Consider the following 19,378-nt stretch of genomic DNA (forward strand, 5'->3'; position numbering starts at 1 on the left):
TGAGGGGTAACGACTCAACCCTTGAAAATGGTTCTTCACCATGAATGCACGTTATTGTGCTTTGCTTCAGAAAATTCGTGTTGGTGCAACACAGAGACTTTTTTTTCATTCGTTCCCTATGAAACATGCCTCAAATCGAGGGCGTGTACCTCCTTTCGCCTGTGTCCATCCATGATGCCCAAATGCCGCCGAGGTAAGCATAGAAATGGTGACCCTGAGACCCCAAACACAAAGCACTTAGAAAACCAGAGCAGCACCCTTCGTCTTCTTGTCACCACTGTTTTCAATGTCAGTATATTGCTGAGTCCATTAAGCCTAGAGATCACGTACCCAAGCTCGAAGTGCTTGCATCGCTTCAGCGCCAGCTGGAGCTTGGTCTTGCACTTGACACACTCCAATCGCAGAACAACCTTCTTGGTAGTCTTGGCCTTCTTGTGGAAGACAGGCTTGGTCTGACCACCATAACCGGACTGCTTGCGGTCATATCGGCGCTTACCCTGAGCGAACAGGGAGGCCTTGCCAGCCTTGTACTGGGTGACCTTGTGCTGGGTGTGCTTGCGGCACTCCTTGCCCTTGCAGTAGGTGTTGCGCGTCTTGGGAATGTTGACCTGTAAGAGCCAGAATGTTAGCCATCTGGTGTGTTCGAGGATCAAGATCTCTGTCCAGATCTCAGCACATCGAGTCGCACGCCCCCAAGACAGTTTGAGAGAAAAGATTGAATCGTCGGAAAGGGCTTGAAGGGCGAAAAATGTGACACATTCAACAAGTATCGTCGGTTCGAGATTGACGTGGTCGTTTCGAGTTCGTGTCCCTTCATGTTGCTCCTAAATTTCATCCCACTTTCTCCCAGTGACTGTCATGGTTCGCGCGTGGTCGAATGGTTTGAGATAACGGCATTGCGTTCTCAACAATAAGATGGCGCTATTGTTGATGCTGGTAATGAGGCTTTGGGCTGCAGCGACGTACCATTTTGACGACGATGTACGGTGCCGTTCTTTGGGTGTGTTTGGTGATGCAAGTTCCAAAGACTGGCTAAATTGAAGTTTTGGTGTGATTTCTCACTTTGTGGGCAGCCGACCCTACCTAGCCCCATCTGGTGTGGCACTCGCTTGCACCAGCCACATTTGAGCCTGAGATCTAGGGCACTCATGATTGGCGCCTCATCTCGTTGAGGCGAAGGTGAAGGTACGTACCGTGGAACTCACCCCACGCTGATGGAAAGGACAGACTACGACCGGCCCCACCATTCCATCGGGATCTTGAGCGCATCCAAGGTGTTCTCAAGGGACGTTTTCAGGGACAACAGTTATCCGCATACAAAATACGTTTCCAAAACGTTAACCAAGATGGACCCCTACTCGACCGAAGGCGAATTAATCAACATTCACAACCATTTCCATCAGGGCCAGTATCAGGAAGTCATTGACTTCGATACCTCTTCCTTCTCCCCTGACAACGCTCTTCCCGCGCGCATTCTTGTCCTCCGAGCTCGATTGGCTCTTGGACAGGCAGAAGATGTTCTTGATGACGTGAAGGGTGATTCTCAGCCTGAGCTCCAGGCTCTGGGCGCTCTTGCTGAGTTCAACTTGGGCAAGGCCGATTCTGCGGTGGAGACGATCGAGAAGCTGGCCTCTTCAGCTGCCGACAACACAACGGTCCAGGTTATCGGAGGAACAGTACTCCAAGCCGCTGGAAAATCTGAAGAGGCTCTTGCTCTTCTCACTCAACATCAGGGAAGCCGTAAGACTACACAGGGGTTGGAGATTGCTTAGAATGCTGCTGACCGCTATTATCCAGTCGATGCTGTCTCTCTTATCGTCCAGATCCATTTGCAACAAAACCGAACCGACCTCGCCCTGAAGGAAGTATCCGCCGCAAGACGGTGGGCCCAAGACAGTCTCTTGGTCAACTTGGCTGAGTCGTGGGTTGGATTAAGAATCGTAAGTGTTTTACATGTTCGGGAAGTACATTCACTGAGAAGGTGCAGGGTGGTGAGAAGTACCAGCAGGCGTTCTACGTCTTTGAGGAGCTCGCCCAAGCTCCCTCGACCTCATCAGTTCGAAGTCTTGTCTCGCAAGCTGTCTGCGAACTGCACCTCGGCCGAACAGAAGAAGCCCAAGCTGCTCTCGAACAAGCCCTGGAGAAGGACGCTAATAACGCCGACGCGATTGCCAACCTGCTGGTTCTCAATGTTATTTCCGGCAACCAGTCCGATGAATTCGCACAGTCAGTCCTGTTGTCTGATTCCAATCTTTAGACAAGGCATATACTAATATTTACTATAGGAAATTGAAGAGCGTCAAGCCTAACCATCAATTCTTGGCCGACTTGGAGGAGAAGAGCGCTCTTTTTGATAAGGCTGCCACGAAGTATAGCCCCAAGGTGTCAGCATGATTTAGACTAGGCGTATCAATTGCTAAAATTAATGGCGGGCGCACTATTCATAGAGGATTGGACCCTCTTGGCAATGATTATTGAGATCTTGAACGTATTTTGCCATGTTAACCGAAAGCACGTTCGAGCCATATATAAGTAATAACGGGAAAGCGAGGATTGTCAAAAGATATCAGGGTCCATTACTGCAAAGAATTAGATTCAACACTGGCAAGGGTGTATACAGCAACTTGTGGACTTGCAATTCTTAGCCTTCTGAATGACGGGCATTTCATGGTAATAGTATAGCAAGGTCTGGCATGGTTCTGAAGACCACTTTTGTCGAGATACTACCGTCTTTTGGTCCATTGCCAAAAAGACGGAGCCGAGGCGAATGGTCATTGAATCTTCTCAAGCTATTAAATCTCCAAACAAATTATATCCATGATATCGTCACGAGACACAAGTCGGGATACCTATCAGTTAGGAGTTACTAGATCCTGCTTCGCTGGTCGCATCCAGGAACAGAATGCGTTGCTAAAACGGGTTCATAATGCTCAAGAGGATAATTTATTCGGGTGAGCAGGCGTATTACCTTGCTCAAAAGTTCAGACTAGAGCAACCATATCGTAAAAGGGCCTGTCAATTCTTTCTATACCGTCAATCCTAAACCGCGTGAAGAAAAGAGAACAAGTCTCATGTACCCATGTCATAAAGCATCATGACGGCCCACACGAAACTCCCGAATTTCCCAACCAAGATGTCATCATCATTCGCTAACGCTCGACTCGGCACTGAAGCCATCGTACAAAATCTTTTGTCTAAGCATTGGACGCAATTGTTCATTTCTTCTTGTTGGGGAACTTGGGAGCGCCAATGTCGCTACCTCGCAGCTTGACATTGAGCACTCGCTCCATGGCGCCAAGCACCTTTTGATCGGGGGTGGCAGTGCCTCGCTCGAAGTCGGCGACGATAGCCTGGGTGGTGTTGCATCGGGTAGCAAGATCCTTCTGTGTCATCTTAGGCTCAACTTGCTGACGAGCCTTGGAGATGACATCGCCAACAGTCTTGCCGATGGTGTTGGGCTTAATGATGTCGTCGGATCGATCGACCTTTGTCATACGCTGACCCTCTGGTGCAGAACCCTGCAAAATGGTTAGTGTGTGTTACAGGGAGACGATCGCTATACATACGGCATTGGCAGAAGAGTACTTCTTCTCGGTTGTGAGACCGCCAGCTCGTTGGGCAGCATTCAAAGCAGCCTTTCCTCGAACAACAGTCTCTCGCTGGGCGGCGCCAGAGCCACGGGTGCGGCTGCCAATCTTGGTGGTGGTATCCCAGTCATCCATTTTGAAGATATGAAATTTTGTCGAAAGAAAATGTGTGTTTTGGAGCGAGGTGTGGCTCGATGTGTCGCGATGTGGAAGATGTGTTGTATGTTGTGTATGTAAGAATGGAATATAGATCAAGCTGAACTTTGGGCGACAAAGAATTTATGGGGATGGTGATGGAATGGGCGGAGGGGTTTTGGGCCTGGCCTTGGGTCACTGAGTCAATCGGCGGGGGACTATAATTGGCACCGTGCATCGGTGGCCTCTCTTTGCATGCGCCTTGTTACTCCCGTGGAAAGGCTGCCTCGAATTTGGTTACCAAAGCCCTGGAGATAACAGTGCAGCCAGACATCTGTGTGTTAATTTTCATTCGCACCGCCACTGGTGGCCCATGTGTCGCCTCTTCTCAGCCCATAGAAGGTGCTAGACTTTCTGGACGGGAACCCTATTTCGAGACGGACTACCTAGGGACCGGGGCACGGAGACGCCTATGTCGGTGCTGATGCAAGATGGGTCCGGTCTGACTGAGCGAAAAGACTCAATGACGATGAAGCGGGACCTGACGTGCCTGACAAACTGACGTGCTCTCGTGCTCTAACTACCTAGAGATAACTCGTAAATATTCTATCGTTCTTGAGATGATGACTAATGACAAGCGATGCTTGGAGCTCAACTGCTTACTGGCTCATGTATCGATAAAATGCCCATCCCGTAATGCCGACTACAGTACCTTGATGGACAGGTTTTAACCTCGGACTTCCTTCGTAGATATTTGAACAAAGACTCTCCCTTGCCTTTTCTCTTGCATCACTCGCCCGCGAAGCTGAGGTATTATCTTGGCTTTTCAAATAGATATGCATCATCAACCCCTGGTTTGCTTATGGACGGCTTGTTCGATGACTCGCCGCTTCTATCGGCCGTCCTCGCCGCAGACTTCGTTGATGTACTCTTGAAGAAATGGTGGGATCTTACTGCCATCTTGGCTACAACTTGGGTATATTTTGTACTTGCAAGGAGACTCGACATTCTGCTTACTCTCGGCTCTGTCGCTTGGAAGCATGCTTCTGTGATGACCTCGCTTGCAAGCCACATCCAATCACGGTTCATCACGAATGTCGCATTCAGAATATGCGGAATATTTCTAGTTGGTCACTATGTCTCAAGGTGGATTGCCAATCGCAGGGTCAATCCCACTGCTAGTACTGCTCATCCACTGTTGATTCCTGGTCGAATAACACACCGTAGGGTATATCCCCAGAAGCATTCTTTTGCTTATCCATACCTCATGCTTGGCATCCCGATAGAGGTCTCTGAAAACGCCAATGGAATTATGTCTGAAGATGCTCACGGTCCACCGTCTTGGTTCACACAATTGTTCGGGTTGACAAACTTCTTTGAGGTTCGTCCAGTTGATCACCTACAACGCATACGTTCCGATAATGGCTGGCGTGGAAAATTAGATGCATATCTAGGGTCTGAGGTTTGTTAAGCCATCTTATAGTTGATCTCAAACTGACAGGCGTAGGGTATTGAAGCCTCGCGATATCCGTATGCCTATCTCGTGACTGCTGCACAGTTCCCAGGCTTTGGCTTTAAACCGGCAACCTTCTGGTTCCTTTATTCATCGGACAAGGTCCTTCAGGCAATTATTCTGGAGATGAGCAATATCTTCGGAGAAAGGCATCCCTATCTTGTCACGAGAGAATTGGACAAAGAAGACGAGCATGTTCATAATATGACCCAGAACGACCAGGGACTTCAGTGCTCTCAAATAAAAACGACATGGCGAAAGAGCTTTCATGTTTCACCTTTCAACTCACGAAGGGGATCGTACTCTATACTTGCCAAAGATCCCCTTGGGCCTGGCATGCAAGGATTTCGAGGACTCGACATCTCTATCACCCTCTCTTCGTCAAAGGACCAGCCGAAGCTTTTTGCAAAATTGCTCTCTGAAGGCAAAACCATTGACCCCGGCAGAATAAGCATTTTAGGGAAGGTCGGTTTCGTCTTAAGCTGGTTCGGTTCTGTTCTCGCCATTCTTCCTCGATTCATGATGCAATCAACCATCCTCTTCTTCAAGCATAATCTTCATTTCTGGTATCGACCAGAACCTTTGAAGGAAAGCATAGGACGGCCAGCTAATTGGATTGAGAAAATTCTCGAACAAGTATTTCGTGAATACTTGAGGTATCTTGTCCAACGATCAACCGCGCCTGTCACTATTCTATACACGCCAGGGGGAGTTGCTGAAGCGTCTGAGCAGACATTCATCTCACCCTCCACCTGCGGCCCTGGAGACTCAAATTGCGAGATCAAGATCAAAGTGTTGACGCCAATTTTCTATTCACGTTTCGTTCACTATGCGCATGATTCTGAGGCCATCTTCTGCGAGGTGGTTGAAAGCTGTACCCTTTGGACTGACAAGCCGGAACAGCTGACAAGAGTGTTTTTGAAGAAGGGTTCTCCACCTATTTATGCTTCCAATCTGCTTGATTATGTGCTGTTTCAGCTCATCAAAAGCCTCAGACGCCGACCTGATAAGATTGAGAGACCATTGACGTCTACCAATAGACATTCGTCCTCAGTTAAGGGCATTGATATCCGGGGGTTTCGAATTTCATCAATGGACGCCTTTGTTCTTGAACAAGGAGATGAAGAACTCAAAAATGCGTATTTGAGGTCTGTGGTTCGCCTCTTTGTGGCTGATCGCATTGCCATGAGCAGCGTCAGCCTACTTGGCATGATGGAGCTCATAGGAAGAGTGGGTGTCTCATGGGTGCTGGCATTGCTCATTACGCAGACGATCACGGGCTTCTCATGATACTCATCATGTCACGGACAGAAGCAAGGGAAGCGCCCATCCCTTATTGATGGGACGAAGAACAGAAAATTCGGGTCAACATCCTGCTTACACCATACGTCCGGGTCAACCGATATTTATACGATTGAGAGACGACTTCAGAACAGGCTATACTGGTAAACCAACGACGAGTTAAGACCATTTGACTGACCAACCAGCACCACGAAGCATATAGCCCAGGCGTTAGGGTCTCCACCTGCCCCGCGAATCTTATCATCGTTCTGATCAAGCTCTCAATGATGTGAGCTTACTGTCTCGAATTTGGAATCAAGAGCTTCTTAAAGCTCTAGGAGTTACTTGAGCGACAGTAATCTACTGCCAGAATGTCATTGCAACACCAACTACTCCGTATACAATAACCATAGCGTACCCCTGCATTGTTGGGCATATTTCAAATTGTCTCAATTCCAAATACCATACGCATGAAGCCCCGCTCATGCTTCCGGGGCTTCATGCTTCGTCTCCATTGAGACTACTCCCTGAAGAATGACAAATATCTCTGTCAACGTCACACAGCACTTGGTAAGAGTGCCAGGGGGGCCCAATGAACTAAGGCTGACGATAGGACTCGCTAGTGGTATATGGCTGCGTACCAGTAACGGTATCCCAACGACCTGCGTATCTGGAATTGAACGATGGTTTGGACAGAATTTGAGTATTTGGGGGTGTCGAACGAAGCATGTAACGCCGCTTACTAGGCTAGCGCTCATGTCAAGCTTTGTTACCAACACGAAGCTGTACACAAATCGAAGCATGCAGCTCCAGTTTACGCCCGTCGTTCCTAGTTCGACAACACATCCTTCGTTAACCTGAAGATCATTCTCAACGTCATCCAATCACCGCCCCACCCCCAAATTCCCGGTCTTCTTTCATCATACTGTACCGTTACTCCCAACACTCCCCATCACTGACAAGAGTTCGGGATTTCCCTTTACCCCGCTATGGCCCCTCATAGAGCTTTCGAGAGCTTCTCTAGAGGTTTTAAAAGCTCTCTGTTCCCCGTTTCAGAGGGGATCTTTCAGTTCAGACATCAATCCTCGACTTCGTATAACATCTTATCGACACACTCTTGAACAATCACAATGCCTCTCTCTGGACACTGCCTTTGCAAAGCCGTCACCTACAAGGTCGACGACGAGCCTCTTCTGGTTGGCTACGATCACTGTGACGATTGCCAGCGCCAGAGTGGTTCTACTTACTGTACGTCCCAGCTCCACGAGCGAACGATGCTTGAATAGATCAGGCTGACATCTGTTACTTTAGCCCTCGTGGCTGTTGTCAAGAAGGACAAGCTCACAATCAGCGGCCCCGTCAAGACCTATTCTGGCAGTAAAGGCTCGTCAGGCAACATTGTCCACCGTCTCTTCTGCCCCGAGTGCGGCTCTCCCATCGCCCACGACCCCGATGCTGCTCCTGAAATCATTGCGCTCAAGGCCGGTACTCTCGACACTGAGATCAAGAAGAACCTGAAGCCTGTGAGTATAAACCGCCCCATGTCGATGCTACTGGTAACTGACATTGATCGTAGGATACCGAGATCTGGACCGTTAGCAAGTTGCCCTTCTGCCAGGAGCATCTTGCTAAACCCTTCTCCCACATGCCCGAGTAAAACATGACACTGGAAGGATATGATAGGGAGAGTTAGCGAGTTGTAAAGATAGGCTACATGCCTACAAATAGTTCATAACAATACAAAAATCTAAACATATTCACAAGCAGTAAAACAAGGATTGATGTGGTCATCACAAGTTTATCAAATAATCCATTCTCTAGATAGTCTATGTGCGATCGAATTGAGCAAATGCTTTTTCGTTAAACCCAGAAGTCATCCGACATTAAATCATGATAGTAAGTCTACACCCTCATACAAGCGCAACACACAACACTGCCATAATCACCGCCAGTGTGATAGCGGGCTTCTCATAGGCGGCTCCATCGGCCTTGGGAAATTCCTTCTGTACACGGCCGGTTTCACTGGCCTGTGCTGTGAAGCAACTCGCTGTGCCGCAATCATATCCGTCTGGACAGCATCCAGCGACTGGGCCAGCATCTCGACCACAAAGGAACCAGCCATCTGCGCAAGTTGATGAGGGTCCCGGGGCAGGTGGAGCATCGGTTGCAAGGATGACCACAGTCGCGCCGTTTGAGACGATGGTTGTCGAGGGAGCAGGGCAATCATGAACATCACAGTTTCGACCTGTTCGACAACACCCGCCTCCGTGAGTGGCGAGACAGCCGTAGAAGCCTGTGGGACAGCCCGTTTGTGTCTCTCCATCGTCGCTTGATGTTACCGAGGTGCCAGTTGGGCGATACGGAGCGATTCCAGTGGCCGAGCCAGTCGCTGTAGGTGTCGCGGTCACAGTACTCTCTTCTGTCCCGGACTCGACTTCAGTTTCGGTCTCAGTTGTGGTTCCAACTTCGGAAGTCGTAGGCTCTCCAGTGGTCTCAACCTCTGTTTCCGTCTTGGTAGTAGGCTCGACTGTGGATACACCTGAAGTTGTTTCTTGAGAAGTTGTGAGGACTGTCGTTTGATCTTGAGTTGTGGTTCTCGTCTGTGTAGCAACAGCACTGGGGACGCCTGATTAAAGTCAATATTGGTCTAAGAAGCATTGTGGTATTCACTCACAGCCTAATCCTTGACAAACATATCCCGGGATACAGCATCCTCCGCCAAGTTCTGCAGAGCAACTCGTAGCTCCATCAGGGCACGCTCCAACACCTCCACCACAAGACGCACCGTCCGGGCAGCACGCGATGCCTCCCGCCACAGTATTGCCAACATTCACACAATACGTTCCCTCCTGGCAGCACTTGACTTCGGAATCAATGTCAGAGCAGCTGTTCATCCCCTTAGGACAAGACGACCTCCTCTGTAGCAACGCCAGTACCTCTGCGGCTCGGCGCAGCAGGCTCTCGTGGGACTCTTCGCTGTGAGGAGCGAACGCTGGACGGTAGAAGCGCTCTGTGCCATTGAGGCTCACGAGTTTGTCATCTTGCTCTTCAAGGAACGATATGGCGGCAGCGGCAGCTTCGCGCGGAGTCAGACTGTGCAGTGGTGCGAAAGCGAGATGCTCCCTAAGGAGCTTGTCGTGCGAACCAGGGGCGACCTTCCGGATAGCTATTGGTGAACCCGATTCAGCGAGGGCCTGAGGAGGAAGCAATGTAGCGAGACACAACAGAAGAGCTGATATGGATCGCATTGCCGTATACTGAGGAAGTTGTGGAAAGCCCAGGCTCAACTAGTCATGCGCTGAACTCTCGCTGGGCTCATGGAATATCAAGCGACAGCGGTGAACAACTAAATGTGTGATGGGTCTTACTATTATGAATGCTTACACCGCCACACAGTATGAGCCAAAAGCATTTGCCAGACACGGGTTAAAGAAGGTCAGGAAATACCACTGGGCTAAGGTATTGTTCAGATTATAAGGTACGCGATGAACGAGACAGGGCATGATGCTGCCGATGGGGTATGACAACGACAACTCAGCGTTTTATAGGTGGCTTGTCAATAATTAATTGGGTGGCTGGGCGACGGTTAGGTGAAGATATGATGGGGCCACAAGATGGCTCTATCGCTACCTAGACTGACCCAAATGCGTACTCCAGCCTTTGATTAAGTTACAGTGAGGATATTAATTCTACTAATCGGCTGTAGCGCTGAAATCTATACGCATCAGACTGAGAGCCGTAGGAGAGTCGTCTGTATATACGGGCAAAGGAGGAGTCATGATGGCTGGCGGCGTGGCGTGCAACGTCATGCAGGGTCTCACAAGCTAGCCTCATGAGACGTATTCCAGCAACTACAGTGACAATCAAGTACTCCGTAAGTTGTCCATAATTGCTTAGCACTCAATAAGTTAGATATTGTTTTCCACATGTGTTTCATCTAGTATACATCGTTATCATACATGATTTTCTATGTCCCCAATGCCTAACCCCGAAGCGCCACCCAACCGTCGTCGTGTTATACATATCTAAGTTATTACAATAACGGCACCCAGGCCTTAGGTAGTCTAATGCTCTTAGAACACCAAATCGTCGTTTTTATCAAGCTTTTGATCGTCGGGTTGTTTTTGCTCTGCCTCCGTAGCAGCATCAACTTCAGATTCCTCGCCAGTGGTCTTTACTTCAGGAGAACCATCACTTCCAGCTTCAATGAGCTTCGCCCCAGTCTTCGTCGCTATGGTCCTGCTCTCTACATCGTCAGAAATGGCCTCCGAATCAGCCAGTCTGGCCGTGGGCTCAACTGGCTCTGGTGAGACAGTCACAGGTTCCTTAACGAAGGAATGACACAAGAGGCCTGCCGCAACGCTGACGTTCAGACTATCCACACAGCTTCCTTGGACAAACCGAGGTACTGATAGCTCATAGTCGGCAGCAACCTTAATAGATTTCGAAAGTCCATAGCCCTCATTGCCAAGAATTAGTAGACACGGATGTTCGTTTAGTGGGCTTTGTGCCTCAATCGTATCTGTTGACACGAACTTGCTCCCATGCTTTCGAACAAGCTTTCGATCAGGCGGCGCCACCGCGGCGTATGATTTCCAGCCAGCTTTCTGGGAGTCTTGGACGAACTTCACAGGATCATCCACCGCAAATAATGAGACTTCCTCCACTGCACCGGCAGCGGACTTGAGAACAACAGGTGTGAGTGTGGAGGATCCCCGGTTCGTGATACCGACGGCGTCAACGCCGAGATAGCTGGCAGTGCGAATGATACCGCCTAGGTTTCCCGGGTCGAGAATCTCGTTGAGCAGCAAGACGAAAGGCTTGGGCATCACATCATTGGACCGCCGAATAAATGTGTCGGTGCCATTGATCGCTGCCTCTTCCTTGGTTTGATGATCAATGTCCACGTGAAAGCCCAGGCGACCAGGACTTTCCTCTAGCTTGCCAAGAGATTTGATGGGGATCTGGGGTAGAGGGGAGGCTTCAAGCACGAAGCCATTGTGAGGTCGCCCCATGCTCATCTTATCCATGATTCGTTGCTCTTCAGGAGGCACGATTTTTATGGGCACGTTGAGTTTCTTCGCCATTCGCGTCAGGGTAACAGTATCCGCGTTATACTTTCGGTTCTCATTGGCATGTATGTAGAGATTATACAACTTTCGTCGATTCTGCTCCAGTGCTGCTTTGACAACTGATCGACCGTATAGGAACTGAGAAGCAGCGGTAGTGTATTTGAGGGTCATGGCCATCATCTCCTTCTTTCCACGCTTGATATCGCCAGAGTTATCTCCTTGGTCATTCTGCCGGTCTTCTCGAGCGTTGTCATGACGAAAGTCGCTAGGCTGTGAACGATCGAATCTCCGCTGTGATCCGTTAAATTCATCGTTGGACCATCCACCAGAGATATTTGACTGGCGATCTTGACGGTCGAAGCGGCCAAAACTTTGTTGTGAATCTTCAGGGCGTCGTATTGAGCGATTGAATTGCTGACTTAATTTCTCGAACTTCTCGTTTGATGGCTCTCGTCGTTCGTGTCGTGCAACATCATTATTCCCATTTCTGAACCCAAACGTGCGCTCCCTTTGAGCTTCTGGGAATGGTCGCGGTCGAACGGGCTGCTTTACGTTCAAACTGTCGGCCACCTCTTTGAGATCGCCATACTTCATTCGGTGTACGAAGCTGCGATTTCCGAATTCGTTTTCAGGATCGGCGAATCGTCTCCTCCTAGTTCGGCGGCCTATGCCTAGTTCTTCTCTCTCTTCCCGTTCCTTCTTTTCCTCATCTTTTTTCCTTAATTTCTTTTTCAGCTTTTGTTCCTGACGCCAATTTCGTGTGCCACCGGAGTCGACGGCTCTTGCACTGAACTTTGCCAAAAAATCGTCTCGGGGTCGGTTGGGGGGCTCTTTAGGACGAGCGAGTCGCTCGCCTCCTGCTTTTCGTCGACCAGTGTCACGATAGGCATTGCGGGTGTCGAAGCTGTCTGGACCGTTTTGAATTCGTTCAGATCTGATCGATCCCCGGACGATGGCTGAGAGACCTTTTGCGCGAACAAAGATGGGGGCGAAACTCCTGGAAGCGGGATGAAGCCTTGCTAATGGGCGGTTTAGAGCAACAATCCTCAGTTGTGTAGGGGTAAGCATTGCATAACGTGGCTATATATTGCTATACAATAATTTCCTTTTTTATGTTTGCGGTTGTCCTGCCTGCTGGATTGCAGGTTGTAGTCCAATGTGTTCAAAAATTCTATGTACTGAGATAGAAGTTTCGATATCAGCGGCCCCGCTAAACTATTTTTCTGCCACCCCCTGCTAGCTAATCGACTGGGCTTCTTCGGGTCCAGCTGGGCGGTGAGATTCGACGAGAGCGCATCCATTAATTATGGCGGGGCCATTGCAATTCCTGGCCCTGGTGTTAATTGGGCCATAACTTTAACGCGTTTGAATGCGACTGTCGCGTTTCCTGATACTGATGAATTTAACTTGACCAACCTAACCCAGGGCAACAACCAAATTCTCCATTATGAAGCTTCAGCCATGCCGCCAAACTTACCAAGTTACGATCCAGTTTGTCAAATTAAACTAAATAATTTATACATCTAGTCGATTCTGACGATCGGTATCGTGTCCCCGAAGGGCCATTCACCCCCACCAGGTCTCGACCGGTTTACGAATATCTCTTTTGCGATTAATGCGACGCGCGAGATGGACACTGAGAACCACCCCTACGAGCCCCCCGAAGGCCTTGTTGACCAAGATGATAACGCTATTGAGCGGTCGCTAGAGTGGCTTCTGGCGGACCTCAATGGAAACAATGGCGCTCTGCCTCCTGACGCTGATATTGATACGGAACGGCAGCCAACAGCGCGTGGGAATATGAATGCTCGAGGCGAGGATAGGGAACAATACATTCCCCAAATCGAAGAAGATGGATCAAGCGTCTTCAGAGTTTCTCAGCCTCACTACAGTTTTGAGGTTGCGATTCCGGAAATGCCTCTTGAGAAGCGCAACGAGTACTCGGCCGTTCATAGCGATATCGTCGAGTTCATATCTGGGGAGCTCCGGCCAAGTCGTGGCATCGTCAAGTATCATGTCGAGTTTACAGATGGGCGACAAGAGTTGGTAGGTGGACATTCTTTCATGGATTCTGAGGAGATGCCAAGCTGCTTCTCCTGCAGGACCTAGAAATGCTATTATCTATATGCCTGAAGCCCGCTCAAGTTATTAGGCTGCAGCTTCGAAGCTGGGGCCGCAAATATAATATGCGAGCTCTTGTTTATAATATGCCTTATTCACTGCCTAGCTCGCAAACCTATTCTTCTCTATTGTGCCCCCACAGCTGCAGCTCCCCCTTCATCACGACTTTTTTTACATTTCATTTCTTTGCCTACAACACACTTGCACACTCTCCCTCTCAATATCCTCCGTTCATTTCCACCGCATAGTACTGATTTTATCTCAAGATATCAACAGCTGAACTCGTTACCCGTGAGAACGGAAGAGTTGCATTGGCCCGATTCAGCCAAGGCCTATTGCCGCATGAACTTGACGACATGTCTGCCCGCAAGCGAAAATACTTGCAGGACGATGAGTGGGACTCTGGACAGGAGTCTGCTGTTTCTGACCGTATGGACATTGACGAGGAGATAGAAGATGATGACGAAGAACCAGTTCAGAGAAAACGTTCGTCTCGAAGCGTATCCCAACGCCTTCGCTCTAGAGAGAACACCAAGCAACTTTCCCGTAGTCCTGCTCTGGCTATAGACGAAGATGATCTGGACGATCTACAGCCAGAGCCTTTAGGGGCCACCAGGTCTTTGAGAACTCGACCTCCAAGACAACTGACTCGTATGTCCCTTAAGAACGGCATGAGTAGTCAAGACCAGGATGAACTGCTCGGAGATGCCCCTCTTGTTTCGTCAGGCGAGGAAGATGATGATTTCTCGCCTATCGTCTCCGATCTTGGCCCCAAAAAAGGACGTCCTACTAGGTCGCGACAAAAGTCGAAGCGTCTTCACACTACGAGTATGCGACAAAAGGCTCTGTCTCAATTGCGCCAGAAGTCCCCTGACTCAGATATTGAGTTTGAAGCACCTCGGCGTTCCTCCAGAGCTACAAGGAACACCCTGAACATGCGAGATGATGCCCAAATGGATGAGGATTCCTTCTATATTGCCGATGACAAGGCCCCTGGCGCCCCGAAGATTATCTCAATCAGAGAGGTTTTTCAACCTCTTCCTGCCGACTCAGAGTTTGCTTCGATGCACATGGATACCTGCCACACCTGCGGAGGCTCACGACAACGGGGCCCAATGATTCACTGTCAGGGCTGCACGTTGTCCTATCACAAGAACTGCCTGGGATACCGCAGTGCTCGCGAGCATATGGTTACCAAGGTCGGTCAGGATGATTTTGTCCTGCAGTGCAGGTTCTGTATTGGCGTCCCAAATAAAAAGGATGGCAGTGCTCCCAGGCATAGCATGTGTCAGGCATGCAAATCTCCAGGTCGGAGCTGCGCGGCCTTTTCTGAAAAGAAGACATCTCGACAGGAGGAGAAGCTTCGTGAACAGAACGGTGGCGTTGATCCAATCACTCAGGTTCCTCCGGACCTTCTTAACAACGCTGAAGCGGTCCTCTTCCGATGTACTTCATGTCATCGAGGCTGGCACGTTGATCATCTTCCGGGCGCTAGAGGCGGAACAATCGGAACAGATCTCAAGTCCGAGCGCCTGAAAGACCATTCCATTGACTGGCAATGCAAAGAGTGTGCAAATGCCAGGCACAAAATTCATCGCCTCGTGGCATGGCGCCCGATACCAACAGAGCTTGCCAAACGAGACCCTCGACCAATGTATACTGAGGTCCGAGAGGACGAGAAGGAATATCTGATCAAGTGGGAAAGTCTATCCTATGCTCACTGTGACTGGAAGCCGGGCGCTTGGGTGTACGGTGTAGCAGCGCCCACGATGCGTACTTCCTTCGGCAAAAGAGACCTCGAGCAGGATTTGCTGAAACTCAGCGAGCGAGAGGCCATTCCAGATGAGTTCCTTATGCCAGACATAGTTCTCAACACCAGATTGGACCCATCGGTCCCAAGACCAAGGACGAAAAAAGACGAAATAGATAACTTGGCCAACGTCAGCAAAATCTTTGTCAAGTTTCAAGGCCTTGGTTATGACGACGTTGTGTGGGACACGCCCCCATCAGAGGATGCAGGCGATATTTATGCCTCCTTTGTGGAGGCATACTACGAGTATATTGAGGGCAAATACTTCAGGAGTGAATCTCAGCACATGATCAGAGAACGAGTCAAGGCTTACAAAGCCGAGCCGTTCGAGGAGTTGAAGGAGCAACCTGCCGGCCTCAAACGTGGAAAGCTCATGGGATACCAGATGGAAGGGGTCAATTGGTTGTTGGGGAACTACCACTCAGGCCGCAGTGTGGTTCTCGCAGATGAGATGGGCTTAGGAAAGACTGTCCAGGTTGTAGGCCTTGTGACTTCTTTAGTCCAAGACAGCCCTAAGGTAAGGCACCAGCGTCTAAGAAGCCGACGGCAATTATACTGACATAACCAAATTATACTGACATAACCAATAGTGCTGGCCTTTTCTTGTCGTTGTTCCAAATGCTACATGTCCGAATTGGCGCCGTGAGTTCAAGCAGTGGGTGCCAGAGCTCCGAGTGGTCGCCTATCATGGCGGAAGAGAACCACAGGCACTTGCTTACAAGTACGAGCTGTTCCCCAATGGATCTACTGACATGAAGGCACACGTTGTAATCATGTCATATGACTCAGCACAGGACCCTGCGACAAAGGCTCTCTTCAAGTCTATCAATTGGGCCGGGCTTGTGGTTGACGAGGGTCAGCGCCTGAAGAACGACCAGAACATTTTGTATGGTGCTCTTCGCTCAATGCGAATTCCTTTTCGACTTCTACTTACTGGTACACCACTCCAGAACAACAAGAGGGAACTGTTCAATCTTTTACAGTTCATTGATGAGAAGCAGAATGCCGAAGAACTGGACGCAGAGTATGCGGTTCTTGATAAGGAGACGCTTCCCAAGTTGCACAACAAGATTCGACCATACTTCCTCCGCCGAACCAAAGCAGGTGTTCTCAAATTTTTACCTCCCATGACACAAATTATTCTGCCGGTCACAATGACTGTGATTCAAGAGAAACTTTCGAAGAGTATTATGGCCAAAAATCCCGAGCTCATCAAGGCCATGTTCTCCAACAGCAAGATGAACAAGAAGGAACGTGGATCTCTCAACAACATTTTAATGCAGCTGCGAAAATGCCTCTGCCACCCTTTCATGTACTCCGAAGCTATTGAGGAGCGTCACCATGATCAAACAGTCATTCAACGCAACCTGGTCGAGGCATCAGCCAAGCTCCTACTTCTCCAAGTCATGCTTCCAAAACTACAGGAAAGGGGGCATCGCGTGTTGATCTTCAGCCAGTTTTTACAGCAATTAAATATCATTGAGGATTTCCTCAGTGGCCTAGGCTACGATTTTTGCCGTCTCGATGGCAGTATCAGTAGTCTGGAAAAACAACGCCGCATTGATGCCTTCAACGCCCCTGACTCGCCCATCTTCGCGTTTCTGCTTTCGACCCGAGCTGGTGGTGTTGGCATCAATCTCGCTACTGCAGATACAGTCATCATCCTCGATCCTGATTTCAACCCACACCAGGATATTCAGGCATTGTCCCGTGCTCATCGTATTGGACAGAAGAAGAAGGTCCTTTGTTTCCAGCTTATGACTGTAGACTCGGTCGAAGAAAGAATTATGCAAATTGGTAAGAAGAAGATGGCCTTGGATCATGCTCTGATCGAAAGCATGGACGACGACGAACTTGCCGGTGATGATCTGGAGTCAATATTGAAACACGGCGCCCAGGCCTTGTTCAACGATGACTATGAAAAGAAGTCTATCCACTATGATTCTGCTGCTGTTGATGCACTTCTAGATCGGACAGACGACACAGAAAGCAAACCCGATGACGGGACATCATTCTCTTACGCCAAGGTGTGGTCCAACGATAAGTCCGGCTTTGACGCTGGTTTTGCTACTGAAGAGATGGCTGAACCAGAAGCTATCAACTCAAGCGTCTGGGATCGTATCCTGGCTCAACGTGAGGCAGAAGCACAGCGTCAAGCTGAGGCAACTCGGGAGGTTCTGGGTCGCGGTGGTCGACGTCGACAGGTAGGCTATTGGTTTGTAAAGTTCTACTTATCAGCAGCTGACCACCTCACAGGCTATTAACTACAAGACGAACGCTCTAGATAACCCTATTCCTGGCGATGCCGAAGCTGAGCCGTCAGACTCCTCTGATGATTTTGCTGGCGGTGACTCTGGAGAAGAGTCTGAGGAGGAAGATCCGTCACTGGCAAAAGGTAAACGCCAAAAGATCCCATCTGTTAAACAAACAACCCCGTCCACGACACCAGTGAAAAATTCAAGCCGCAAAAGTAAAATTAACAAGACTGCAACACAGACGCCGAAGCAGACCTCCAAACCCTCCAAGCATCGAACGCCCGTAACGCCAGACCGCAGCAAGTCATTGGCGAACAGCAAAAAGCCAGTCGCAGGAGCCGGCAAGAAACACCAAACAACCACAGCAAACAGCAAAAGCAGCAGCCAACGTGGCAAATCGGGAACACCCAAAACCCCAAGCAGCAAGGGAGTCTCCAAAACAATCGCACAACGACCCCCAACTACCCCATGCAAAACTCCTACCCTCAAGGGAGTGGCCCAGTAAATACCGAAATGCCCATTGACTTCACCCGATATATCAAGGGTAACTACCTCTACCAGGGCAACTCTACAGACCCTGTACCACCTGAGCGGGTGATTCCCACCCAACCCCATGCTCCTAATAACCAAATAGTTGATTACAGAAACATTCGCCTCCGCTCAGAAGCCGAAGTTAGAGTAGCCCTTGATTGGGTCCAACGTTCGGAACCTGAGACTGAGGTTAGGAAACAACACAAGGCGGTTCTGCTAAGCCGTCTAAGGTCGCTTACCGGTAAAAGCGGAACGCAGCACAAATGATTTTACTTTGGACATAAAGAAGACGAGGTTGCTCAGCGCAAGCAGCCGCGCTGATACAATAATTTCCCCACATTTGGTGTGAATTAAAGGTGGACAACAAGCCCTTTGCTTTGCTAAACATTTTGATTTATGCTTGTTGACATGCCAGGCGGCATCATGCACGCGGAGCTGGGTATTCAGTGAAGGAGGACGGCAAGCTAACAAGCAAGCAACCTTGGAAGTTGGCGACATGGCCAACCTCAGTGTAGCGAGGCAAGATGATAGACAGCATAGCACAGACGAAGGCCCTTTGAATGAAAACTCTCATGAATGCACACATGAGCCTTGCTCATATTTTAGGTCAAGTGTTTGAAGGTCAGTGCTGGCAAACTGTCGCTGCAGGTAACCGCAGTCGTAGCATGTGTTTTGTAGAGTACGCCTCAATGTCAAGCAAACATGCCATAGTGCCTGATGACCATATTCTCAAGTATAAGATAACGTAAAGTCTCATAGACTGCCCACCTAGAATTAAGCACTTATCCCCATCCTCTTACCTATACCGTGTCCTCGAGCGACCCTGGTAGACTTCCACACAGTATTGTTGAACATAGACGCTATCTTCCGTTTGCTGTTTGCCCGCGCATGTCTCGAAGTTATAACCCGTCTTCCGCTACCCGCGTCCCAGTTCCTAGCCGTCTGATAGACCGTGCGTGGATGCTCCTGGGACCAAGTACTTCTTATAGTCATCGGATGCTACACTTATTAAATCGTCCAGGAAAGAATTGTCTCTACCAATACCAACTCTAACATCGATCATCCTCAGGTGA

At 49.4% G+C, this 19,378-nt stretch overlaps 8 protein-coding genes across 8 annotated transcripts; 4 read left to right on the forward strand and 4 right to left on the reverse strand.

The window, feature by feature from the left end:
• Positions 1-237: 237 nt before the first annotated feature.
• FTJAE_6579 (60s ribosomal l44) lies at positions 238-969 on the reverse strand (the record flags this gene model as incomplete). Its single annotated transcript, XM_037353204.1, has 3 exons — positions 238-277; positions 331-608; positions 967-969. 3 exons carry the CDS (start codon positions 967-969, stop codon positions 238-240), a joined length of 321 nt encoding a protein of 106 aa, XP_037206353.1.
• Positions 970-1,346: 377 nt separating this feature from the next.
• Positions 1,347-2,394, forward strand: FTJAE_6580 (coatomer epsilon subunit; the record flags this gene model as incomplete). The annotated part of the gene is made up of 4 exons (XM_037353206.1): positions 1,347-1,740; positions 1,798-1,940; positions 1,988-2,226; positions 2,286-2,394. The coding sequence occupies 4 exons, from the start codon at positions 1,347-1,349 to the stop codon at positions 2,392-2,394; spliced, it is 885 nt and encodes a 294-aa protein (XP_037206354.1).
• An 821-nt stretch (positions 2,395-3,215) lies between these two features.
• On the reverse strand, positions 3,216-3,722 carry FTJAE_6581 (multprotein bridging factor 1; the record flags this gene model as incomplete). The annotated part of the gene is made up of 2 exons (XM_037353207.1): positions 3,216-3,518; positions 3,567-3,722. The coding sequence occupies 2 exons, from the start codon at positions 3,720-3,722 to the stop codon at positions 3,216-3,218; spliced, it is 459 nt and encodes a 152-aa protein (XP_037206355.1).
• A 1,267-nt stretch (positions 3,723-4,989) lies between these two features.
• On the forward strand, positions 4,990-6,525 carry FTJAE_6582 (cyclopropane-fatty-acyl-phospholipid synthase; the record flags this gene model as incomplete). Its single annotated transcript, XM_037353208.1, has 2 exons — positions 4,990-5,184; positions 5,230-6,525. 2 exons carry the CDS (start codon positions 4,990-4,992, stop codon positions 6,523-6,525), a joined length of 1,491 nt encoding a protein of 496 aa, XP_037206356.1.
• Positions 6,526-7,646: 1,121 nt separating this feature from the next.
• On the forward strand, positions 7,647-8,173 carry FTJAE_6583 (DUF636 domain protein; the record flags this gene model as incomplete). Its single annotated transcript, XM_037353209.1, has 3 exons — positions 7,647-7,764; positions 7,828-8,039; positions 8,093-8,173. The coding sequence occupies 3 exons, from the start codon at positions 7,647-7,649 to the stop codon at positions 8,171-8,173; spliced, it is 411 nt and encodes a 136-aa protein (XP_037206357.1).
• A 253-nt stretch (positions 8,174-8,426) lies between these two features.
• On the reverse strand, positions 8,427-9,764 carry FTJAE_6584 (gpi anchored protein; the record flags this gene model as incomplete). The annotated part of the gene is made up of 2 exons (XM_037353210.1): positions 8,427-9,142; positions 9,191-9,764. The coding sequence occupies 2 exons, from the start codon at positions 9,762-9,764 to the stop codon at positions 8,427-8,429; spliced, it is 1,290 nt and encodes a 429-aa protein (XP_037206358.1).
• Positions 9,765-10,589: 825 nt separating this feature from the next.
• Positions 10,590-12,656, reverse strand: FTJAE_6585 (PET56-rRNA (guanosine-2'-O-)-methyltransferase; the record flags this gene model as incomplete). The annotated part of the gene is made up of 1 exon (XM_037353211.1): positions 10,590-12,656. One exon carries the CDS (start codon positions 12,654-12,656, stop codon positions 10,590-10,592), a length of 2,067 nt encoding a protein of 688 aa, XP_037206359.1.
• Positions 12,657-13,217: 561 nt separating this feature from the next.
• FTJAE_6586 (CHD1-transcriptional regulator) lies at positions 13,218-18,572 on the forward strand (the record flags this gene model as incomplete). Its single annotated transcript, XM_037353212.1, has 5 exons — positions 13,218-13,634; positions 13,976-16,036; positions 16,110-17,723; positions 17,776-17,914; positions 18,016-18,572. 5 exons carry the CDS (start codon positions 13,218-13,220, stop codon positions 18,570-18,572), a joined length of 4,788 nt encoding a protein of 1,595 aa, XP_037206360.1.
• Between the last annotated feature and the right edge of the window lie 806 nt (positions 18,573-19,378).

This window comes from Fusarium tjaetaba (assembly GCF_013396195.1).
Source record: "Fusarium tjaetaba strain NRRL 66243 chromosome Unknown NRRL66243_c0000128, whole genome shotgun sequence".
Lineage (NCBI taxonomy): Eukaryota > Fungi > Ascomycota > Sordariomycetes > Hypocreales > Nectriaceae > Fusarium > Fusarium tjaetaba.